The 26,386-nt window shown below is 45.9% G+C and overlaps 1 protein-coding gene across 1 annotated transcript in view; it reads left to right on the forward strand.

The window, feature by feature from the left end:
* Nucleotides 1–26,386, forward strand: part of TFAP2E (transcription factor AP-2 epsilon) — a 112,989-nt gene that overhangs the window by 69,325 nt on the left and 17,278 nt on the right. The window contains exons 8-9 of the mRNA XM_084816358.1: nt 21,900–22,128; nt 25,073–25,191. Coding sequence (XP_084672484.1) covers nt 21,900–22,128; nt 25,073–25,191 — 348 coding nt within the window. The remainder of the gene's footprint in view (nt 1–21,899; nt 22,129–25,072; nt 25,192–26,386) is intronic.

Raw genomic sequence — 26,386 nt, forward strand, 5'->3', positions numbered from 1 at the left:
ATATGCAAGCCCGCCCTCGGTATGAACCTGTGCCTGGAGTTGTTCTCGGAATTGACAGGAGATTATGGGCTTCTCCATGCTCTGGCAGCATTCCATTTGGATGTCTGTCATGTGTTATAGGTGGGACTGCCTTTAAAACTGCAGTTGACTCTAAATACAAGGACTACTGACTGAGAACAGGCAAATGGAATGTATTCTGCCACCTTGAAGCATCTACGTTGGCTCTTCACACAATTCAAAGTGCTGGTATTGACCTATAAAGCTCTAAACAGCTCAGGACCCGGGTACTTCAAGCACCACCTCTCCCCACATGAACCTGCCCTTCTATTAAGGTCTGCCTCCAAGACCCTTCCCTGGGCCTCTCTGCTGTTGGAGGCAAGGTTGGTGGGGACTGTCGACAGGGCCTTCTCTGTGGTGGCTTTGGAACTCCTAGACCAGTTTGCCTGGTGCCTGCAGTGCCAAGTCTTACTTATTTAAAACATTTTCATGCTTCCTTTCCTCAAAAGACTTCAAGGCAGCTAATAACAAGTCAGTTAAAACAATAAAATACTATTAAAACAAAAACTGTAAACATAGCAGATATAAAACAGTAATTGAAGAACATGATCCAGTAACACGTTTTGTCCTTTGCAGGCTTTTCCTTTTGGTATCTAGTGCAAACCTTTTTACAGGGCAAACTTATGCATGTCTACTCAGAAGTAAGTCCCACTGTTTTCAATGGGTAGGTGTGTATATAGGATTGCAGCCTTATTCTCCCAGGCCTTTAAAATCTGTTTATTTGTTTAGAACTCCCAGTGCAATCCTATCCAAGTCTACTCAGAGTTCAATGGGGTTTACTCACAGATAAGTGTGTATAGGATTACAGCACGAGTTTATTTGTTTTGTTATTGTTGATTTGATTTCATACTAGGAACACTCTGATAATTTTTGCATTGAAGAGCAGGATGTTAAATATCCAAAATAAATAAACAGTATATATTGCCATACGTGTGTGTGTATAATTTTATATTGCATTATATATGCATTCTAGGGTGAACTGCTTAGAGTTTTATAATATTAAGTGGTACAGAAATTATATTGAGCGTATTATTTAGGAGCAGAATTTTGAAACAGCCAAGGGTGCCTCCATTTTGGGCAAAATACCTGGGTGCCAATCACAGCTTCCCAGCATTTGTGCACACATCATTCACACACCTTTTGGGCCACCACATATTATGATCCACCTGTACGCAACACCTTAATTCCTACACTGGTGTTTGTTATGGAGGAATTTTGTAATCTGGCATTAAGCAAGCCACATTGCACATTTCCTTCTTAGCCTACTGACATTTGTCCTACATTTTGTTATTTCCCTCTCCATTCACCTGAGTGACGCATAGAGTCTGGGAAATTCTAAAGATTCTGGAAGATTCTGAGCTTTCTCTTCCATTTCAAAAGGGGAAGCTTGTGGTACTTCTTGAGAGATCTGACACAAAGGCCTTGCTCCAGTTGCACATTCAAGATAAGGGAGAATATATACCTGACAAAAAAATTCCCTCTGGGGAAGAAACAGCTAATGACAGAGGACAAGTTTGAAATATAGCTGATGGCTCTGACCTGCTCTGCGGGCACAGCCATAAATACCTTCCCCTCTGGATCACTAGCGAGATGGAACAATTTGAACTCTGAAACACCTTTGGATTGAAAATAGAAGCTGGAGGAGTTATGGAAGAAGAAGATGCCCTGTGGGGAACACTACGTACCTTTAAACTGCACTTCTTTCATGGCCTCAGTCCTGCTTTGTTTCCTCTGTTCCTTGGCTGTGGTGAGAAGTGGAGTAGCGGGCGGGGGTGGGTATTTTCTTTGGATGAAAGTGGGGTCAAGGGAGGAATTTGTACAGTTTGTATTTAAATATAAACGTATATAACATCATACTTTTCAACCAATACATGAACCGAAACTCAGTTATCTTTTGAAATTCACTCTTCTCCGAATTTTGCAATGGCGTTTTCCAATTTAAAAAATGCATACAAAAATGTATATATTAGTGAAAATAACATTGAAAATGCATTATATTAGAAAAATTGCTTGCAAAAAATGTATATTAGGCAACATTGCCTAATATACACCTTTACAAAACACATATGAATGTTCATGCAAAGTTTTTTCAAAATAAAATGCTTAAAGTTGAGAACAAACTTAAGATTGGAAATTTTTTCAAAGTTCAGGATGAACTGAATTTAAGATTGGAAAAATGAGAAATGGAGAGAAACCAAAATGGAAACTGAAAATCTCTCTAGAGGACAGACTATTATATTAAAGACCGAGGGACTGACTAAAAGTGGCATGCAGATACCTGTGAGAAAGCCACACACGATGGTTTGGGTTTTAAAAGAGAAACTGCTTTGGGAGAGGGGAAAGTTAGAACAGAGAGGCAGCAGGGTGAATGCGGCCCGTTTGGGGCTGGCACCAATGCCTGGCATCTTTGGGCAGATGTCAGGGCTCCAGAATCCTGGCAAGGCCCACCAGTGGCACTTTCTCTAGGCCTCCCTTTAAAACATGGTCTTCCAGCCTGGAGCTCCAAGCCACACCAGGCCCTTTAGTCTAGCTGCCACCTTAGTTTCCCACAATGCTCCTACATAATGTCAATCTGAAGCATTGTGGGCAACTAAAATGGCGATGACACCCAGCTGTCTGGAGCTGCTTGGAGCATTGCAGCTCCCCACGGTTGCTAGATAAGCCCAGCAGGGCTCTCCAATAGAGGAGGGAGCCCCCCGAGGACTTTTTGCTCAGGGCTTTCTCAACTCTAGAACTAGCCCTGAATGCTACTTGTTGCTTTTGCACTCCAGGTTTCCTCCAAGTGGCTTCCGCCTGCTCTCCCAAGGCATACGATCATAAGATTACCTTTGCAAGCACCACTTGAAGGGGCAATTTGGAACTGAGGAAGGATTGTTTATCCCCACCCCCACATCTCTGTTCTAAATTTCCCTCTGCCACAGAAGCTTCTTATTTTGCAAAATGGCATCAAGGATCTCTTACATGCATTTGTGTGTGATGTGTCATTGGTCGCCTGAGGATGTATTTGCAAGCTTCATGTGAACAGTGGTGTCTGGCACCCAAGAATGATCAGGCCAGCGATGGGAAGCAGCTGTAATGGTAAAATGTAATCAGTTACGCGTTCTGGTAGATGAACGAAGACAAAAAATAAGCCATACTGATTTATTCTAAAGGCTTTTGGTGTGCATTTTTAACCTGCTTTTCTATCAAACTGATGTTTAAAACGGTTTACAGATTTTTAGAGTTTAAAACCCGCAAACTAATTATTTTTTGAGAGAAATGGCCTTACCTGATGGAATCCTTAATATGGAATAGCAGTTCAGCTATAATGAATGGGATTTAAACTGGACAGTTGATGTAAAAACAAGTGCACAAGCCAAACATGGCTGCCCAGAAAGTCCTGTTGCCACAGCACCCCTCTTTCCGTATATTTATATAGAGTACATACTTCCCAAGTTGCCAGACCTCATTGCAACCTGAGCCCCTAAGGAGAGGAGAGGAAGCCTAGCCCAGTGGCAGAGCGATGCAGAGCTGCGTTTTGCCTGCCAAGGGTTCCAGGGCCAGTCCAGCACAGCAAGGGCCCCTGTCGGAGAACAGGGAGAGGCACTACCAGTTACAACAGAGCAGCCTTCCCCAACCTGCACCCTTCGGATGGGTTGAATTCCGGAGCGGATTCACCACTCCACCGACATCGGAGCTACCAGCCTCCACTGCTCTCTTCCCAGCATCTAACAGGGTCAGTAAACAACAACAACAACTCATTTTGACTTTCTCCTCAAGCGCCCAGGCTGTGGTTTGGCTTCCCACGCTACCCAGAACACCTGACCAGAGCTTTGCATTTCCGCTTTGAACTGAATTCCATTCCAGCTAGTAGTTGAGATTCGGGGTGCTTTCAGACGAGGCTTTTATCCTGCCATTGCCCTGCAGTGCTGCAGCCAGGTAACTTTAGACCCTGGCCGTCATGCCCTTTCGGGGGCGGGGGGCTTTCAACGGCCCTGTGTATGACTGAAGTTGTGATGCCCGCAACTAACATTTCTCTTTTCCCCGCCACCCGCCGTGCTGACATACTGGACCAACAAACAAAAAATACGCTGCGCACGTGCAGCTTCGCACTGTGAACTCGCTGAAATCATAGCATCACCGTGATGGCGGGAATAAAATGGAGTTTGCTTCTGCTGTCCTCGTTTCCTTGGAAAGAAGCGCTGTTTTGTGGTTGGAAAGGATAATCTGTTTTTAAAGTAAAAAAATAATCGAGTGAGCATCTGCAACTCTGTGCATGTTTGGCCGGCTGCCCCCAACTATATACTGTTTTTAAAAATAAGAAGGAAGGATGCTGAGGCTACCGGCGTCAGCCCTGGCGAGCCCTGGTATGCCCAGGCCAGCGCAGAGGCTTGTGACGGACCTGGTTCTATGCTTCCGCCATCCTCTGCTGTTCTCTGGGTGGTCTGTTGGGGGCCCTTGACTTGGGCTCTGGGGTCTGGAACCCTACCCGCACCTCTGTCACTCTGCCTCATTCACACAAGTTTAGCAGGGGTTTGGATGTCGTCGTCTTCCATTTGTAACCCTCCCATGTTTTCCCCCTGCTTATTCCGTCCTTTTTCCTTGCCGCAAAAAATCCATAAAGGAGGAAAAGATGGAACAGCGCTGTCTGTGTGGTTGCACTATGAGCCCTCTGTCTGGAAGCACTGCTGGTGGCTGGGCTGGGCTGGCTCCAGGATTTGGGGGACCCTTGGGAAGACGTGGGGCAGGCCAGCTGAGCATTTCTCCTCAGCTGCGTCTGATCTTAGTGGGGACTCTGTGCAAAGTGGAAATGGAGGCACCGCTGGGACAGTGGGGCTTCTGCTAATCTTGGCATCCTGGCAAGGGTCCGATCATGCCACCCTTTGGAGCCATTGCTGTTGACAGAAATCTTTTAAATAAATAATATAAATGCATTCGCTGGCACATTGTTTTAACAGTTTTAATGTTTTAGAATTTAACTGGTTTTAGCTTGTGTAATAGTTGAATATGTTTTTAGGTGTTTACATTGTTTATTGTTTTATACTGTTTAAATGGATTTTTGCTGTATGCTGCCCTGAGATCTTAATGATATAGGGTGGGATAGAAATGTTTTAAATAAATAAAATAAATAAATATTGTATAGTGGCTCAGAAGAGGCTGAGCTATGTATCAGGAAGCTTGCATCTGCTAGGAGCTTACATGGTGCCTTAGGGCACCATTCTATGCATGTTTAGACAGATGCTGGACGGGGAATGCTGGGAGTTGTAGGACTTTTTTCTGTCTCAGCATGCATAGGATTGTAGGATGCTTTCTGTCTCAGCATTCATAGGATTGTAGGATGCTTTCTGTCTCAGCATGCATAGGATTGTACCTTAGGCAAGCTACTCCCTCGCCATTTAGCTCTCCCTCCCTCATCTGCTATACAGATTGTAATATTTATTTAATATATTTATACCCCATTTTCTATCCATTACAGTCCACATGACGGTATAATGATTGCATAAAACCATATAATTAAAAACATGACAAAACAAACTCATCATAAAAACAATGGGAATAAATAGCACTGCAAAGCCAGGGATGCTTGATTATCTGCTGCCTCGAATGCCGTCTGACGCAGCAGAGTCTAACCCTGGCTTCTGATGCTGTTACTGAAGGAGCCAGGTGAGTCTCCCTTTGAAGTGAGTTCCACAGTTTAGGAGCCACCACTGAAGAGGCCCCATTTCTTGTAACTGTGTACCAATTTCTTGTAACTGTGTACCACACATCAGATGGAGGGGAGCTATGAAGCAGGGCTCCAGATGATGATCTAAGGGAGCAAGTGGAATCATATAATACTGACCTACCTCACAGGATTGTTGTAAGGACAGCCAAGATAATGTATGGGAAGCTGTTTCAAACCTCTGAAGTACTTACTGTGTCTGTTTTCTCACTTTACAACTGGCCCACTATCTAGTTGCGAATTCTGCACAAGTGCTCATGTTAGTTTGTTGTGGCATAAGAACAAAAGTGTCCAGTGGCCCATTAATGGCTGGTGCATTTATTATGGCACAAGCCTTTGTAGGCTACAGACCACATTGTATTTAAACGGATATCTTCCTATAAATCTCTCCCACGAGAAGAGAAAAATATTTGCTCTTTTATCTTCAGTCCAAATACTTTGATTGTGGTTTGGACCACAAGTGGCCTATGAGTGTGAAATTGATGCCCAATAGTTTTGGAGATGCCCTCAAATTAGGGATACCACTTTTGTTTTCCTGACAGGACCCTTGTGCCCTTAGTAACTGCGAATCAGGTAGAAATTCAACAGGGAAAGCAAATCTCCAGGAAAAACTGTAGCTGTTGAATTCCTAACTGTCATAGACGTTTTGCTTTGGAATTCTTCATCGCCAGCATTTTCCCGGTATCCTTTCAATGCATGAGAATCTGGGAATGTTATAGGGCTGAGGTTCAGATGAGATGCAGAGGGAGGAGTCTAAGAGCTATGGGGCAGAACCTGGCACATTAGGAGGTGGAACTGGATGGGATGTGGCATAGCCCAGCAGTGCCCGTTTGGGGTTGGAGGAAGAACCAGCCTGTGGCTGGTGGCTTATAGGTGGCACCTGATGAGGTGGAGCAAATGGGGCAGAGTGAGGCAGCTGCCTCAGGCGGCAGTTGCTGAGGGACAGCAGTGGCAACCTCCGGAGCGTTCTCATGAACTCTCCAGCTGTTTCCCGCTGTTGGAGGACAGAGAGGTGTATGAGGGACAACCTGCCTGGGACCCCCTAAACGTAGCCCGTGGTGGAGCATGCTATCCCATCATCACCAGGGTTGAAGTAAGGTTCAACTGCCGGTTCAGTCAGCTTCTGTGCAGGGAATGGGGACGGGATGCCGTCTTGTCCTTCACCTCAGGCAGCAGACTGTCTTGGGCTGGCCCTGGGAGCAAATAACAACAAGCTCTCCAGCCATGCCAAAGATAGTGCGGCTGTCCGCTTGATTCTGGGCCCACGTCACAGGGTTGTACCACCCAGTGGAGGAGGAGGAACAAAAACAGCTGGTGACAGTGGCGGTGAGGAGGTAGACTCACTGAGGGAGGGGGCCCGTTGATGGGGTCTTGTCTAAGGGCCTTCCAACCCAACACTGGGAGCCGCTGAATGTGCCAGGTGCCAGGTACCTGGGAAAGAAAACCGAGAGCCAGCTTGGATCCGTGGGTTGTTTGTGCATGTGCGGTGGAGGCTGGTGGCTCCGATGTCAGTGGGGCAATGAATCCGCTTCAGGTTTCAGTCAGAACCAGTCAGAACTCTAAAAGAGCTCTCCAAGGTCTAAAGGAGCTACCAAAGAAGCTATACAAAGTCATTGGTTCTGACTGAAACCCAGAGCGGATTCACCACCCCACTGACATCGGAGCCACCAGGCTGCCCTGGTACTGCCTCTCCTGGAAACGCTGAGAAAGAGGTCAAACCCTAAAGGTGGGAAGAGACCGGAATGCAGCAGCTTGGCCATGATGCTCTATGGATTCTCCAAAATAACTGAGTGAATGCTGGAAGTCAGTTCTGGGGAGAAAGGCTAGCGGGGCAGCAATTCTAGCAGTCCTAGATTGTTAGGGTTAACCTTGGCTGGGTTTTCTTTCCTCCGGGCTCAAGCGAAGACACTTTGATTTATCGGGATGTGGAATGCTCCCTTTGCAAATTCCATTGCAGTAAGATCAGGGCCCTTTGACATGCACCCGGTTAAGCCTGAGGCCAGGGATTCCAGGCCCCAAACAGGGCATACTAAACTCCTGATGGACGAAGTGTTTTTTTCCCAGAGGAAAAGGCACAGGAGAGCAGGGCTGGGCAAACTTCAGGCTTGTGGGATCTACTTTATGTTTTACTAAACCCCAGAGCTCCACCACCCAGGGACAAGTGCAAAATAGTGGTTAGAAGGGACATAGCCAGATGCAAAATGGTGATTCAGGTGGAGCCAATTACCTGCTACATTCCCCCTCCCCTCAACACCGACACCAATAAGCCTGCCTATGCAAGTACAGATCTCCATCTGATTTACTACATATTGGGGATTTAGGGCTTTTTCTACATGAGGTTTTTATTGTGCATTTGTCATTCTTCATTTGCAGTAGTATACAGGCACTCTAGACAATGTTGTCATCCTTGAGCAATTTTCCTGTGCTTTCCACCTGCTTTCCCCAATCTTTTTCTGAATGGGGTAAATACGGTATTTTTTGTTATTGCAGAACGAAAGTGCCTACATTCACTGGTGCAGTTGTGCTAGTGCACTTTGTTCTGCTATGTGTTGGGGGAGCGTTGGGGGGGGAGGAAGGGAGGGAGGTTGAAGCTCTGAATTTGTGTATAATGTTTTATGGTTAGAAAGGGCGGAGGAATACGCTGCTTCGCCTGCAAAAGTAAGGTTACACTGCAGTATGTAGTGATATATAGGATGGGGGGAAAATGGGTGTGTAGAGAACCCACATACAACCCCAAAGAAGAAAGAGCAAGAAGGAGCAGGTTTAAAACCCTCATGTGGAAAAGTAACACCAAACTCTAAAACTGGACAGCAGAGAGGCACAAAGACTTGGTCAAAGGCAACCAGATGAGAGTCAAACTACAGGTTACACTAATTGCATAGTGTACAGCTGAGGCTTGTCTTATTCTTTACTGTAGTGTAAGTGTGCATGGCCCTCATTTGGATCAGGACCAGCACATTCTGGGAGGGGTGAGTTAAACATTTCTCCCTCATTTTGTACCTGAAATCTGCCAGCCCCCCCCCCCCCGGCAATCTCCAGTTGAGACTTTTCCCTGTTATTTTAAATCTCCTCCTATGGGGGGAGGAATGGGGGGAGTGGGGGGGGGGAAAACAGTGTGTGGGGGGAAAGTTTGCACTCCTTCCCGGAGTGCAGTGGTCCTGGTCCGCATCAGGGCTGTGGAGATTTACACTAGAGTACAGAAAAGGCCTCAGTTTAGTATAATGTGTGCTTTGGTGCGTACCAAAATGTAACACAATTAGCGTAAAGTGTACTTTGGCTGATACTCCTATCTTACAAGTGAGCAACGCTGCGGTGGAGAAAGAAGTGGAGAAGGATTCAAGATCTGCCTTCTGCGAGAGGAAAGGACCTTCTGCGAGAGGAAGGGCTCCGCTTGCGGAAGGATCCTCCACTCAATTTTTGGAGATCCCCCCCCCCCGATTCAGCAGAGTTTGCGCCAGAGTGAGATGCAGGAGAACTAGCAGGTTGCCATGGTGAAGAGGGTGAGCAATTCCAGGGGCTGTTGTCAGTGGGCCCCTGCTGGGGTGCAGGCCCTTGGCAGGTGCCCGACCATGCCAACTTTTGGGGCCAGCCCTGACCTGGATGCAGGACGATGGCAGGCTAGGCCCATTTTCATGCAGTGACCTCACCTGTCCATAGTTCCCCTCTTTGATATCAAGTCAGCATCTGGGCCCTATGAGGACAATTACATCCAGCTCCTAATGCAAAAGTAGCTAATGAAGAAGGCAGTAAAGTCATGGGAATATTCCCAAATTCTTTGTCCAAAACCCCCACGGTGCTCTTTCTGAATTGGCAGAGCTATTAAATTAACATGCAGAGGCGAGTGGAAACTTCTACTGTGAAACAATTTTCCCCTGGCAAGAAAAGAATGACAACTTTGCCATTTTGTTAATAGAAATCCGTATGATTCTGGTTTTGGCCACATTCATAATTTCCCTTCCTCCAGCACCAACACACATGGACACCTCCCCCCCTGAACGTACACATAGCCATTGTCCGACAATGCATGGGAGCCTGTATTTTTTTCCTTTGTGGGGCAAACAGCATTGATGTATATGTGTGTGTGTATGTGCGTGCGTGCGCAAGCATGCAATACAGATTGGGTTAGGAGCGGGGCCTGGGGGGACAGTTAAATATCCAACCCCCAGTGCTGCTGTGAGCCAATTCATACCCCGCCCCTGGTGGCTGCATTTCAGTTCCATCTAACGCGTTGTTTGGCAGCGAGATTTGTGAATGTGTTGCTATCTGTGTCAACAGAACAGGAGTGTGGAACCTCTTTCAGCCAGCGGGCCGAATTCCATTTTGGAGAATCTCTCTGGGGCTGCATTCTAGTGGTGGGCAGGCCCAAACGCAAAGGAGGCCAGGCTAGAATACAAAAAACCCAGTGTATTTTAGTGTAAAGCTCTTATTGCCAGTAAACGAGCCTTAGGAGAAGCATTTCAACCTTTTAGAATGAGGGAAAGGACCACACAAAAGCCAGGAAAGTGCCAAACAGTTGGAGGAAGGCGGTGTGGTCAGGGTGCGTGGCCCTCTGGGGAACAGAAGCTCTGCAACCTTGCACTAGAAGGCTTTTCTAACTGCTCCAGTTAGCACCGGTTTGGGCTATTATCTCTGCCTCCTCCTATTCACACATGCATGTCAGCGCTGGGACATTAGCATGTTATCATGCATGCGTGAACTAATCTAGAATCATGTCGCCTGTGGCTGCTTGGCCTGGAAAGGGTGGGCACTGCCATAAAGAAGAGCCCAGGGCTGCTACTGTGACTCACTACTACTAATATAATCACTCATGATGGGAAATAAAGGGGAAACGACATTGTGCAGGCGGGATCCTGCCTGAATTCTGGATTCGCACATCACTGTTTGTTCGGTGCTCATGAATTCACAATTGACTCTCTTGCTGGCTGGAAATGGGCAGCACAGGTTAGTCATGAACCCATCATTTGCTAGTCAAGTTCCAGGTTATATAAGATGTTTTTCTAATGCCTGATTGGATGCCCGGGCATCCTGCGTGCCTGTGAGAGCAGCAGAAACAGCTTTTCTTTCTGTCCTAAGCCAATTCGGCAGACATCCAGGGTCAGGGAGGATTCTCACTTTCTTTATCAATGGAATAAGATGCTGAGCTGGGTGGCCCTTCTTTTATAATGATATAAAAGCAAGGAACAACAGGTGTGTGTTTTAAAAAGAGCTCCCATAGGCCTGGATCATGGATCAGTTACCAGGGTCACTGGGATAGGAATAGTGAGCAGTGGAAGTGTTCCTCCAGGCTTGAATCTGATTGGCTCAGATTCAGCTGAGCTATTTCCACCAGAAAAGAGCTTGGTTTAACCTGAGCCAATCCAAATGGATTCAGAGCCAGTCATGCCCCTGATTGGCCTGATTCCTACTGCCCTCTCACCCCACCATGCCCCAAACTCTTCCCTCTTTCCTTCCCACCCAGATATCAGGTTGCTGCTGCTGCTCTAGAAACAATAGGAAGTGGGAGGCTGGAAAGAAGGGAGGGAGGTTTCTCCAGTACCTTCCCCTGACAAGTAAGACTGGGAAATGCAATTTCCCATGGGCTCCCAGATGTCCATACCCCTTGGGAAAGCTACATTTCCCAGGTCTCTGGGGGAATAAAATGAAGAGCGCTGCCTCCCATGTTCCTCAGCTGGAGCAGCAGCAACAGGTCGTATCCAGGTAAATGGGTGGAAAGGAGTATGGAGAGGGTGTTTGGAGGATCACGGTTGGGGTTTGGAGGAAGGAGTTCTCTGGCTCAAATTAATATATCAGATTAAGAAGAATTTGGGGGGTTGTAGTGCTGCCTTGTATTTGAGCTGAGCAATGTACCCACAAGAGACTCTAGTTTCTGCACTTGGAACTCCGGGTCTCAGTGATGTTTCTCCCGCTGGTCAGGAAGCTGAACCAGGAATCTCATGACTCAAGGCTGGGAACAGGCCTAGTGAGCAACCTGAGTGCTCACGCCTCAGACAGCCCTCTTCAGGCGCAGAAGAAAATAGGCATTTGCAACATAGCCCCTATGATTGGCTGTTAGCATCAAGCCTCTGTATTGGCCAGGCGTGATATAAATCTTGGCTTTAATAGGCAGTAGCTCTCCAAAGTCACAGGAAGAAATTCTCCTCTAACCTGTTACCCAAGATCCTTCAAATGGAAGCTGTACCACTGAGCTATGCTGATGATAATAATGCTAATTTATATAGCATGCCAGGGTGTTTGTTTATTCATTACAGTATTTCTAACCCACCTTATATCAATCAATCTCAGGATGGGATACAAAAACAAAAACAATCCAACATAAAACAACAATCCATTACACTCATCAACAGTATAAAATCAGCATTAAAATCCAAACAAACAAATCAAACCTGATCTATTGTCAGTAAGACCCCCCAATAGCCAGATCTTGTCTACAGCAGCCTAAAATCCCGCATTTAAAACGGGGCTTTCTGCTTCCGTTTTAATTGCAGGATCACGACGGACTCGCTTTACACACACTTCCTTTCTCCCCTCCCCTTTCCCCCTTATCTGAGTCTTCCATATGTTTCATTGATCTCGCTCCTCTTCTTGCGGCCTTTCCTTTGTCATGGAGGGAACTCAAGCGGAATTCAAGTGCTGTGATTTGATAGCTCATCATCTCTGATCTTTTTACAGTGGAATAAAGGTCATTTAGTGCAGGAGACGCCTGGAGGTTGACGACGTCATCTAAAGGGCCCGCAAACTTCTGTGAAGGAGCAATCTCGATAGCAGGATAAAAGCTCCCCGTGAAGAAACCCCTTCACATGGCGCCAAAATGCGGCCATTGCCACACCAGCCAGGTTCCATAGCTGGGGCATCACAAGCGAGAGGGCTGTCTCTTGCATCTCCACGTAGCATACAGCTTCCAATGCTGAGACACAGAGGAGTGAGCCCTTGGCAGATCTTAATACTCTGCAAGCGTATGCACGTACGCTCAGAGTACATCACATGCCTCGCCACAGTAATCCTTGCAACAACCATGCAAGGTTTTGATGTTTATTCGTTCAGTCACTTCTGACTCTTCGTGACTAGTGTTATTATTCCCATATTGTAGAAGCAAAACTGATTTCAAGACAGAGCAGATTGATAAAGCTATGTAGTGGGTTTGTGTTTGCGATGTGATTTCAGCCAGGGGCTACCTGACTCCCACTACTACACCACACCACATATTTTGGCAGAGCCACAGATCCTGCCCTCTTCTGCATTCACTGCACAGATAGAGGGCTCCTTCACACTGGGCTTTTATCCTGCGATTGAGACGGCTCCTTCATGAAAGTTTGTGGGCTCTTTACATGATGCCGTGATTCTTCAAGGCGTCTCCTGCACTAAATGCCTTTTGTTCTGTTTTTAAAGATATCGCAGATAATAAGCTACCAAATTACCCCCTTGTGTTCCGCCTCAGTTTCCTCTGTGAAAAGAGTAAAAGCAGCGAGAAGAGGAGTGAGATCAATGAAAGATAATGGAAGACTCAGATACGGGGAGAAGGAGGCGGAAGGGGGGCAGTCAGTTGTGATCCTGCATTTAAAAGGAAGCAGAAAGCCCCATTTTAAATGCAGGATTTTAGGCTGGTGAAATGTCCAGAGAGTAGGAAGGTATAACTGGGCCCTTGAGTTCGGAAGGGCAAGAAACTTTTGGCCCCCAGCTGCTTTTCACTCCCTCTGCCAGCCCAACCCTTTGCTGGGATCTCATGCTGAGTCAGAACTCCCTATACCTCAGCTGACTTGCATTCATCTTTCAGCCCTGAAAGCATTTGCTGTTTTTATGTAACATGTGCTGGCTTTTTATAGTTCTGCTAACAAGTTGGGGAGCTGCCGGTTCACAATGTACCGATTGTCACGGCCCTCTTAATGGGTTCCCGCTGCTTAGCCCTTTCTGATTGAGTTTCGAGGCTGTGCTTCCAATTTGGGCTTGTGTATTTCCTTTATAAAATGTGGCAATTTGTTGATCTTTCCATTAAGCTGGGTGCACAGTTGGAAGGAACGTACATTCTGGAGCAATTGTTACTCAGCAAATTATTGCGAAGAATGCCAAGGGTTCAACGACCAAGAGCGGTTACATTTTTTGCACCTAGCAAAGGTGCTTTTGAGAAGCTGTGCTAAAATGGGGGCTGATTTCCAAACAGACTGGGGCGCATATCTTTCCCACCGTAACCAATACAACTTGATTGTATCTGAAAACTCGTAAAACAAACAAAAGAAAACCAAAAGGGAAGGAGGAGGATATGAGCTAGTCTTGAGCTGCCAAATCTTGCAATTTTGTTGCAAGTTTTGGTGATTTTAGGGTAGGGTGAATTGCCAAAGAAGAGGAAATGCATCAGCAACAAAGAGAACAAAAGACGATAGCAGTTTGCATATCCAATTTGCTTATGCTAATTTAAATGTATAGATGCATGTTTAGAAGTATTGTTATAATTTAAATAGAAATACAGTGCATCTCATCATAGTGCAGAAGACTGTGACAAGGTGACCCCTGTGCCTGCGTGTCCAGGTGGGAAATGTTGATGGGCAACAATTCTTATGGTTCTTTATCTTTGAACCAGAATTGGACAAGACAGCCCTTCAAGCAGAGGATGCTTTTAAATAGAGGACTGTCCTCTGTAAAAGAGGACACATGCTTACCCTAGTTGGGCTTTTCAAAAGCGAACAAAATGAGCTTTTCTACATGAGGCATTTGTTATACCTCGTCATTCCCTACTCACAGTTGTTTATGGGTTCTTTAGATGATTCATGACCCTCCAGTTTCGCTTCTGTTTGTAAACAGAACCTTCAGCGAGTTTTTTTAGAATGTGGAAAATGGTGTATTATTTCTGCTGGCGAAAGAAAACATGATTTCTTCTTGTGTATTTGTACTATTCCACTATACCACAGTGCTACCCAGAGGTTATATAGCAGAAAAGCAGGAAAGGAAACACTCCTTGTGTAGCACTCAGATCTCAGTTCTGTGATGAAACCAGAAGATTAACAGCCTCATATAGAAAAGCTCTACAAAAGTCAAGACAAAAGTGTCAGAGTATTAACTATCAATTGAGCAATAGGCAATCCAGAGTTACCCAGTTGCTGGTGTCCTAGCTGTGGGCCTGGGACAGCTGGATTCAAATTTTACTTTGTTCTCCTCCTCCCCCCTTTTATAAAATGGGAATTCAAATAGCCTACCTGTTGTGTTAGGATGAATGTGAGATAAGATTACAAAGTAGAAATTAAAACAACATAAATGTCAACTTAAAAATCAAGTATCTAGCCCTCTTGATTGTGATTCCATGTGATTGCAGGAAAATCTTATTCTCAGGGGTATTTCACACACAACACATTTCCTACATTGAAAGCAATTCTGTGTAAGCAGTAGCATGAAACTTGCATGTAAATTGTCACATGTGGAGAGGTGGGGTTGCACTATATGTTAAAAATACTTATCTCTGCACAGAAATACAGGAGGATGAGCTTGGTAGCCCCATCGAGAGCACCTGGGTTAAAATAAATGCAGCAAAGAATAAAAGGAACATGGTGGTCAGACTCTACTACCAGCTACCCAATCAAGGAGAAGACGAGGATGAAACCTTTGAAAAGCAAATTGCCAATGTTTCAAGGAAGCACAATGTAGTAGTAATGGGGGACTTCAACTTCCCTAATATTTGTTGGGAGACAAATTTTGCAAAACATGGCTCCTCCAGGAAATTCCTGACTTGTGTGGCAGATAACTTCCTCCTACAGAAAGTAGAGGTAGGAACTAGAGGATCGGCTATCCTTGACTTGATCCTAACCAACAGAGATGACTTAGTGGATAAAATAGTAGTTACAAGAACTCTGGGGGAAAGTGACCATGTTATACTTGAGTTCTTGGTTCTAAAGGAAGAAAAAGCCAAGTGTAACCAAATGCGTACCTTGGATTTTAGGAAAGCTGATTTTAATAAACTCAGAACAACTCAGTAAAGTCCCATGGCAAGCGACTCTAACGAGAAAAGGAGTCTAAGATGGGTGGGAGTTTTTAAAAAAGGAAATTTTCAAGGCACAATTACAAACAATTCCAACAAGGAAAAAAGGTGGAAGACAACAGAAGAAGCCAATGTGGCTTCACAAAAAGCTTAGAGATGACCTGAAAACAAAAAAGCACACATATGGGAAGTGGAAAGAACAGAAGGCCAAGCAACAAAGGAAGAGTACAGGTGGGTAGCATAGAATTGCAGGGATGGCATCAGGAAAGCTAAAGCTGAGAACGAGCTGAGGTTAGCGAGGGACGCTAAAAGGAACAAAAAAGCTTTCTTCAGCTATGTGCATAGTAAAAGACAGAGGAAAGAAATGGTGGTTCAGCTATTAAATAAGGATGGCAAAATGATAACAGATGACAAAGAAAAGGCAGAAGTGCTCAATTCCTACTTTGGCTCATTCTTCTCCGAAAAGAGGATCTATGAGCTCCCTGCCAAAGGCGAAGTACAGGCTGAAGGGGCAGGATTGCAGCTTGAGATCGATAGGCATATGGTCAAGGAACACCTAATTCCTTTGAATGAGTTCAAATCTCCATGGCCAGAAGAACTGCATCCTAGACTAATAAAGGAACTGGCAGAAGAACTCTCAGAACCGCTGTCTATTACCTTTGAGAAATCATGGAGGATAGGGGAAGTGCCAGATGATTGGAGGAGGGCTAATGTCCCCATCTTCAAAAAAGGGTAAAAAGAAGGAATCTGGGAACTACAGACCAGTCAGTCTGACATCAATCCCTGGGAAAATTCTGGAGGTGGTGGGCTGTCCAGCTTCATCTTGAATGCCTCCAGCATGGGAGAACCCACCACCTCCCTAGGGAATTGGTTCCACTGTCATATTGCTCTAACAGTCAGGACCTTTTTCCTGATATTCAGCTGGAATCTGGCTTCCTGTAACTTGAACACATTAGTCCATGTCCTGCACCCTGGGATGATCGAGAAGAGATCCTGGCCTTCCTCTGGGTGACAGCCTTTCAAGTACTTGAAGAGTGCTAGCCTATCTCCCCTCAGTCTTCTCAAGGCTAAACATGCCCAGTTCTTTCAGTCTCTCCTCATAGGGCTTTGTTTCCATTCCCCTGATCATCTTTGTTGCCCTCCTCTGAACCCTCTCCAGTTTGTCTGCATCCTTCTTAAAGTGTGGTGCCCAGAACTGGACACAGTACTCCAGATGAGGCCCAACCAGTGCTGAGTAGAAGGGAACTAGTACTTCACAGGATTTGGAAGCAATACTTCTATTAATGCAGCCCAAAATAGCATTTGCCTTTTTTGTAGCCACATCACATTGTTGGCTCATATTCAGCTTGTGATCTACAACAATTCCAAGATCCTTCTCACTTGTAGTATTGTTGAGCCAAGTATCGCCCATCTTGTAACTGTGCATTTGGTTTCTTTGTCCTAGCTGCAGAACTAGGCATTTATCCCTATTAAATTTCTTTCTGTTGTTTTCTGCCCAGCGCTCCAGCCTATCAATATCACTGAATTTTGTTTCTCTCTTCCAGGGTATTAGTTATCTGGCCCAATTTTGTGTCATCTGCAAATGTGACCAGCATTCCCTGCACCTCCTCCTCCAAGTCATTCATAAAAATGTTGAAGAGCACTGGGCCCAGGACCGAGCCCTGAAGTATCCCGCTTGTTACCTCTCCCCAGTTTGAGAAGATCCCATTGATAAGCACTCTTTGAGTCCGATCCTGTAGCCAACTGTGGATCCACCTGATAGTTGTTTCATCTAGCCCACTTTGAGCTAGTTTGCTCATCAGGATATCATGGGGCACTTTGTCGAAAGCTTTGCTGAAGTCAAGGTATATTATGTCCACAGCATTCCCACAGTCCACAAGGGAAGTTACCTGATCAAAACATGAGAACAGATTCGTCTCGCAAGATTTGTTCTTGACAAATCCATGTTGGCTTCGAGTAATCACTGTATTGTTTTCAAGGTGCTTACAGATGGATTGCTTTATAATCTGCTCCAGAATTTTCCCAGGGATTGATGTCAGACTGACAGGTCTGTAGTTCCCAGGTTCCTTCTTTTTGCCCTTTTTGAAGATTGGGACAACATTAGCCCTCCTCCAATCTGGCACTTCCCCCGTCCTCCATGATTTCTCAAATGTAATAAACAGTGGTTCTGAGAGTTCTTCTGCAAGTTCCTTTATTACTCTAGGATGCAGTTCATCTGGCCATGGAGATTTGAACTCATTCAAAGTAATTAGATGTTCCGTCACCATATGCCTATCAATCTTAAGCTGGAATCCTGCCCCTTCAGCCTGCACTTCACCTTCACCAGGGGGCTCATAGACCCTCTTTTGGGAGAAGACTGAGCTAAAGTAGGCATTGAGCACCTCTGCCTTTTCTTTGTCATCTGTTATCATTTTGCCATCCTTATTTAATAGCTGAACCACCATTTCTTTCCTCTGTCTTTTACTATGCACATATCTGAAGAAAGCCTTTTAGCTGCTTTTAGTGTCCCTCGCTAACCTCAGCTCGTTCTCAGCTTTAGCCTTCCTGACGCCATCCCTGCAATTCTGTGGCACCTGCCTGTGCTCTTCCTTTGTAGCTTGGCCTTCCTTCCACTTCTTATATGTGTAGGGATGTCAGAGGATTCCGCCACGGATCTCAGTGAGGCCGAATGCCAGTGCATTCGGCCCCCTGAAATCCGTGGTGGAATGGAGCTCCCCCACCCCACCACCCTGTGAAAGGCGCGCAAAACGGAGCACTTACCTGGTGCCGTTCGTGCTGCTCATGCATCTGCGGCCACCATTCGCTTCCCCATTTTTGCCGTGATAGGCTACATAAATACTTACGTAGCCTATCACAGCTAACGCAGGGACGCCATTTGCGTCCCTGCAGAGGCCGTGATAGGCTACGTAAATATTTACGTATTTTAGCCTATCACGGCAAAAAAAGGGAACAGAAATGGCGGCCGCCATAGCTGCCACCATTTGCATCTGCAGGCTCCACACGCCTGCGAATGCACCCGGTCAGCGGCTCCACAGAGTTGCCGTGGAGCGGAGCCAGCTGGGTTAGGATTTTGCCTCCCCCCCACCGCAAATCACCACTTCGAAAATGTAAGTGACTTTCACACATCCCTATATACGTGTCCTTTTTTGTTTTCAGGTCATCTCTAAGCTTTTTGTGAAGCCACATTGGCTTCTTCTGTTGTCTTCCGCCTTTTTTTCTTGTTGGAATTGTTTGTAATTGTGCCTTGAGAATTTCCTTTTTTAAAAACTCCCATCCATCTTGGACTCCTTTTCTCATTAGAGTTGCTTGCCATGGGACCTTACTGATCTTTGTTCTGAGTTTATTAAAATTGGCTTTCTTAAAATCCAGGGCATGCGTTTGGCTACACTCGGCTTTTGCTTCCTTTAGAACCATGAACTCAAGTATAAGATGGTCGCTTTCCCCCAGAGTTCCCGTAACCACTACTTTATCCACTAAGTCAGTTCTGTTGGTTAGGATCAAGTCAAGGATAGCCAATCCTCTAGTTCCTTCCTCCACTTTCTGTAGGAGGAAGTTATCAGCGACACAAGTCAGGAATCTCATGGAGGGGCCATGTTTTGCAGAATTTGTCTCCCAACAAATATCAGGGAAGTTGAAGTCCCCCATTACTACTACATCATGCTTCCTTGAAACATTGGCAATTTGCTTTTCAAAAGTTTCATCCTCATCTTCTCCTTAATTGGGTGGCCGGTAGTAGACTCCGACCACCATGTTCCTTTTATTCTTTGCTGCATTTATCCCAGATGCTCTCGATGGGACTACCAAGCTCATCCTCCTGTATTTCTGTGCAGAGATATGTATTTTTAACTTATAGCACAACCTCACCTCCCTTTCTGTTCCCCCTGTTCTATTTGAACAAGTTATATCCTTCAATTGCTGTATTCATGAGAGTCATGAGAGTCATCCCACCAAGTCTAAGTTACACCTATCTCAAGTCATAATTTCCCTCCTGTATTAAGAGTTCAAGTTCGTTCTGTTTGTTTCCCATACTCTGGGCATTAGTATATAGACATCAAAGACCAAGTGCTTCATAGTCTGGCTTTCTTCCCACATGTTTGTGAAGACTATTATTGCACGCTATTAGAGCTGTTCTCTCCATTGTGGTGCATGAGCCTTCATCCATTGTTTCCCCCAACTTTACATCTCCCTTCCCCGTAGGATTCAGTTTAAAGCCCTCCTGATAAAGTTCTTCATGCTGTGGTGAAACACATTCTTCCCAGCCCTTGTGAGGTACAACCCATCCCTTGCCAACAGTCCATCTTCCAGGAAGTATAGCCCGTGGTCCCAGAATCCAAATCTCTTGTGCCGGAACCACCTTCATAGCCAGTCATTCACCCAGAGCAGGGTTAGGAGATACATGGGGAGGTCATGGTGCTTCTGTTGTGCGGGCTGAAAAAATACTGCATATTTTCCATTTGGGGATAACACGGGATAGGCAGGGGGAAATGGCGGAAAATCACTGGAGGATTATGACGTCGTGTAATGGACCCACAAACTTCTGTGAGTGGCCAATTATGAATGTGTGATAAATTGCAGGTATAGAGATGCCCCACGTCTGCCTACCCATAGTTGTTTAAGGATGTAATCCTATGCATGTTTAGACAGAATAAAGCCCTATAACTCACAGCATTCCCCAGCTGGCATGGCTGGCTGGGGAATGCTCGTAGTTGTAGGACTTTTTCTGTCTAAACATGCATAAGATTGAGCTCTAAATATTGTAATTTTATGCATTCACATTGTATATCACTAGAGTAATCCACAACAAAATATTGCAGCATAACTTCTCTCCTAAGAAAAGAGCTCCTGTTCAGGATTCCATCCACCCATTCTCTCCATGCAAGGCACTCTTCACACACATACACACTCATCTTCTGCTTTTCTTTTCCAACTGACACTCAACATAATATGGATAGTGAGCATGTTCCGTCCACATTGGGCTGGAGTATTTGGCACGGGGGGGGGGGTGGTTGCCCATTTAGTTTTGGGCTAAATAAAAAATTGTTCTTCTGCAAACCTTGGAGGTGCCACCAAGCATACTGATACCTCCCTCTTGTTTCTCTGTGTCCCCATTCTGTCTCCACTCCCATCATCATTTACCACTTGAGTTTGCTTTTAGAAGGAGTGATGCCATACTACAGACCACTTCTCTGCCAGAGGTTTCTTCTTACTTTTCCAGTTTTCTCTATAAAATCTCCCCCCCTCCCAACATAACCTCTCAGTCAGCAGCCTAAGTTGTGCGGAAAACATAGACATTCAATCTCTATTATGCCTTGTCTTTGATGATAGTAAATACCTCTTTCCAATACTCCTTGGCTATTTTTCAACATCACCACACCTGTACGAACAACAGTGAGACATGTGGCTTCCCAAAGACAAAGAGGTTTCCCCCCCCGACAAAGATTTTTGTGGCCTAGTAGAAACCACTCTTTCAGATGCATGAAGTTTTGTACTCGCTTGGCAGATATATCCTCTTGCATTTCCCAGCCTCTGGGCCCTACTGTTTAAAATTCTTTTCTCTGTCCCCATGTATATATCACAATCAACGCAAAACAATACTTTGTGCATCTGACTAAGTGGACACACAAGCTTCTGCCCCAATAAGGGCACAATCCTGCATGTTTAGACAGAAAAAAAATCCAACGACTCCCAGTATTCCCCAGCCATGCTGGCTGGCTGGGGAATGCTGGGAATTGTAGGACCTTTTCTGTCTAAACATGTGTAGGATTGCGCCCTAAATCTGTTAGCCTTTAAAATGCCATAGGATACCTTGTTTTTGCTGCAACGCATTAATATGGCTACCGTGGCTGGCTCCAACTTTGATGACCCCTCTGGAAGACTTTACTTGCTGCAGGCAGCGGTGGGGGCAAGCAACAACACTGTAATATGAAGCAAATGGCCCTGAGCCAGCCATGTTAATTACCCACAATGCCCTCACACTTCAGGGCATTATGGGTAATTAACATGGTGGACAGCTCACAGGCCTAGTCTCTCAGCAGGGGGGCTCTAGAGCCAGTATCAGTGCCATCCCTCTGAAACCGGTCACATACCTGATGAAAACGACTCTTTAGATATACTCCTAGACCTAGTTTTGTGACTTGGCACCTCTTCACTCTGTTGTGTGTTTTCATTTCTTCCTTCCAGTGCCCATCCCCTCGAAAGCAAATGGCACCACCATCTCTGCTCTCACCATGAACAAAGACACCCTGATAGGAGGGGTGACAAATCCGAATGAAGTCTTCTGCTCTGTGCCCGGGCGCCTCTCCCTCCTCAGCTCCACCTCAAAGTACAAAGTGACCGTTGGTGAAGTCCAGAGGCGGCTTTCACCCCCCGAATGTCTCAACGCATCTCTACTTGGCGGAGTCCTCCGGAGGTGAGGAACCAAGAGCATCTATTTGTTTTATTGCTGATTCAGAGCCAGTTTGTTCATTTCTGTAATTGCTATTCATTTTTGTTTGCCACTGATTTCAACAGAAGACCCTACCAGTCTTCTGCTGCTTATAACTTCAGTGTTTTCCATCCTATTGGTATGAAATTGTCAGACATACTGCTCCCGCTCCAAAGATCAGACCTGTCAAATTTCAGACAGCTAGAGCCCCCATTTTATAGACAAAAAAGGCACCCTACAACCTTCCCACTGCTTTCAGTGGGAGACCCAGCAGCTCTTCTTTGGCTTGTAACGTCTGTGTTTTCCATCCAGTTGGCATGATGTTTTCAGGCAGTCTTCTACTACGTCAAAGGATCAAAGCCACCAATTTTCAGGTAGATACCCCCCCCCATTTTATAGACCATTACGACACAGAGACACAGCCTAACTTTTCACTCTTTCCCTGGCCCGTCAATCATTTTGTGACCTGGACCCCATCTACATAGCACCACGTCGACCCTGCACCCTGTTGCAACTGCACAGCAATCACTATGCCCTGCGATACACTCGCGATGTACTGAGCGCTTCCCTAACAGACTCGCCATGCCCTCTTCTTTTTGCCATTATACTGAAATGCACAGCCGTGCAGTCCCGTGAGTGTTGGGGTGGGACACTTCAGTGGCTGTTTTGTATTTCAGGGGCTCTGCTGTGTCCTTCTGACCCCTTTTTAGGTAAAAATTGGGTGCTTTGAGCTCCTTCACTTCTGCACCATCAGTTTGTCAGTTCCGCAGTCTGAGACTCTTGCGATGGTTTGTACTCACAAGCATAGAATCATGGAATCATAGAATCATAGAACAGTAGGCTTGGAAGGGGCCTACAAGGCCATCGAGTCCAACCCCCTGCTCAGTGCAGGAATCCAAGACAGAGCATCCCAGACAGATGGCTGTCCAGCCTCATCTTGAACGCCTCCAGTGTGGGAGAGCCCGCTACCTCCCTAGGGAATTGGTTCCATTGAACGCTACGTCCCTAGCCATTGCTCTGAAATGGTGGCTGGAGCGATGTTGTTCCTCCCCCAAGGACCCCCCCCCCAGCCCTTGGGTACTGAGTCCAAAAGCAATCGTTGCAAAGATACGAAGCTGCAAATATGTGCGAACGTGTGATTAAATATGAAAACCCTGCTCCGTGGCTCTGTAACTGTGCAGCTGCAAAGGGATGGGGGGAGTAAAGGGGCGTCACAGAGTGATGCAGACACTACGCACACCTACAAGATACCCACTGCAAAATGTGAAGTCGGTTTGGGGAAGGGACAGATGGCTCACAAACGTGGGGAAACCCATAGCAAATGAAAAACATCGCAGCAAAACGACTCCTTGGAACTCTGTATTTCCCGAGCAAAAACCATGGATGGCTGCAAAGTCACAACTATGTCATCTATCACGAAGGACCTTGACTCACACCCACCCCGGAGTAAAAGCTGGGTGTAGATGGGCCCCTGTACAGACTGTTCCAGCAGGGCTCCAATTGAAATGAATAGGTTTTCCTCTGGAACTCATTCATCTGAATTCCCATTTGGGTTCTCGTAGCTAAACTGAATGGGACTCATTTGTTTTGTTTTAAATTTGTTTTTAAACAAAATGCACACCCCGAGTAGGTAGTGATATTGTCACTTGGGGGTGGGGGTATGCTTGGGAGAAGAAACTGAGGTAAGGGTATATCTATGCACTGTTGTTTTGACTGTAGTTTATTACTTTTGTTAGCCACCTTGCAACAAGGAAAGGCTGGGTAATGATTTTAAATGAATGAATGATGTCAGGATCAGGCCAGAACTGTAAGTGATATTACCTCCATTTCTTGGCTACAAGGGGTCATACTCAAATCTAGGGGTGACCATTTGTCCTCTTTTATAGAGGGCAGTCCTCCGTTTGATAGGCTTCTAGAGGACCATCATCTATTTGAAAGTGTCCCCTATCTGAAGGACTGTCCTGTCCAAGTCTGGCTTAAAGATAAAGAGCATAAGAACTGTTACCCATCCACAGTTACCAACTGGACAACAGATTGAACAGGCAGGCACACAGGTCACCTGGTCACAGTCTTCTGCACTAGGATGAGATGTACTATATTTCTATTTAAATTATATTTTTTTCTAAATTCGCATCTATACATGCACATCAGTATGTGCACATTTGATCTGTGCACACCTTTTTTTGGGTGATGTGTTTCCTCTTTTTTTGGCAATTCATAAGTGGTCATCCTAGAAGAAATGGTCTCCAGGCCAAGCCCCTGAGGCAGTTAGTGGAGGCTGAAGTGGTAATCTGGGGAGGCTGAAACCTGAAGTATAGCAGCCAGAAGGTACCACTCTGTTGAGCAGACAAGAACAAAAGCCCAGGCTTCTTGTATTTATACCAGGCCTGGCCAATCTAGAAGCTTCATACAGAAGCCAGCCATTTATGATGGTTGATGTTGCATGATGGCTCTGAGAGGCCTCAGAATACACAAGCCCAGATCCCCACTCCTGAGTAGGCCTCAGCCAGAAGTTGCTGGTTCAGACCTGGCAGTCCCTCAAGTCTAGTTTGGGGCGGGTGGTACTGTGCCCAGTGCTTGTGGATGTTCCAGCAGATCTCTGACACATCTCAGGACTGTGACGCATGTGCTTCTCCTGGAGGGGGGGGGAATGCAAAAATAGCTTCTACTACCCACCATAGGGTTAGCTGTGGTTTTGGCATGACGTTTGAGGCATGTCAGAACATCTACAGGCCTGGTCATTTCACCTTGGAATTGCTTTGTAGTGGCTTTGTTGCATCAGACGCCATTTCAAAATAGTCTTATGTGTTTCCCCACAGTTGCTGAAGAACAACAAAAATAAAAATTTATGGCTTAGTTTTGGTTTTTGTCCGTTTGTTTTCTATTCCATCCGCTCAAGTTGTTTCATCTCTCTGCTCTTCTCTTTTAGGGCAAAATCTAAAAATGGTGGAAGATGTTTAAGGGAAAGATTGGAGAAGATAGGGTTAAATCTACCTGCCGGGAGGCGCAAAGCAGCTAATGTCACCTTGCTAACGTCACTAGTGGAAGGTAAGGCTTCTTTTGCTTTAGCACAACTCAGCATTCTCTTAAGGAGATGTCTGAGATGTTTAGTACTCAGAATGTGTGCACTTTCCACTGTAAATGAGAAGGTTGCATTTTAACTGTGGGATTTGAGGGCAGAATTGATTGACTGATTGAAAATACATATATCCTGTCTTTCAGCTGTAAAAGGCCCTCAAGGTGGCTTACACCAAGAATTAAAATCCAAGTCCAATGTAGAATAATAAATACTATAGAAGAAAAAGATAGAGAATTAAAACTTTAGAATAGCAGGAGTAAGAAAGATCAAAGGCCTGGTGAAATAAAGATGTCTTTGCCATTTGCCTGAAGGCCAACGAAGAGGGGGCTAAGCGTGCCCCTGTAGGGTGGGAGTTCCATAATCTGGGGGCCACAATCCAAAAAGCCCTGCTCCGCATCCCAGACAACTGAAAGGGCAATGGGATGCAGAGGAAAGCCTTGGAAGATGAATGCAATTGGCAGGTTTATGTGGAAGAAGGTGGTCCTTCAGATATCCTGGTCCCAAACTGTTTAGGGCTTTGTAATAACCAGCACTTTGATCTGAGCCCCAAACCAGTTTTGGAGCCCATCTGAAATGCCCAGACTCTAAAGTGGGTCCCCAAAGGTCACAAAGAACCAGGGCTTTCCCCAAGGCTTGTAGGCCTCAGTGCGCCTCCACTGATGTCATTGTGAAGGAACCAAGGCCTAGAGGGCTTGTGTGCTCAGCGAACACCCCCTCCCAGGGCAAGTCATGTCCTCCGTACCAAATTGCCCCTTAGAAGATTATCCCATGGAAGGGATGACCCAGATGGTGGGAAGGCCTGACCAATGCCAGGAAGGCAGTAGCAAGCTTGGCGTGATCCCAACAACATCACTGGGAGAGAGTGCTGAGGCCTAGAAGCACCTGTACCCTCTCCATCTCTCCTGATACGGATGGGGTCCTCCTGGCTGTGCCGCCTTCCCTGATTTACATCCAAGCCAGGAGAGACAGAGCAGTGGGCATGTTTCTAGGCCTCTTCATGCACAGAAATGGGCTTTGAGGCCAAGCCTATCCAAGAGTAATCTGGGGAAACGATTCATGATCAGATGCCTGGAATGGGCCGGACAGGAGGGGAGGGGTTATCTGCAGCCTTAATGCGAACGAAGGAGGGTGTCATCCTGCCATGGGCAACGTGAAAAGCCAACC

This window comes from Heloderma suspectum, chromosome 10 (assembly GCF_057233095.1).
Source record: "Heloderma suspectum isolate Gila_16-S chromosome 10, 16-S_ref, whole genome shotgun sequence".
Classification (NCBI taxonomy): domain Eukaryota; kingdom Metazoa; phylum Chordata; class Lepidosauria; order Squamata; family Helodermatidae; genus Heloderma; species Heloderma suspectum.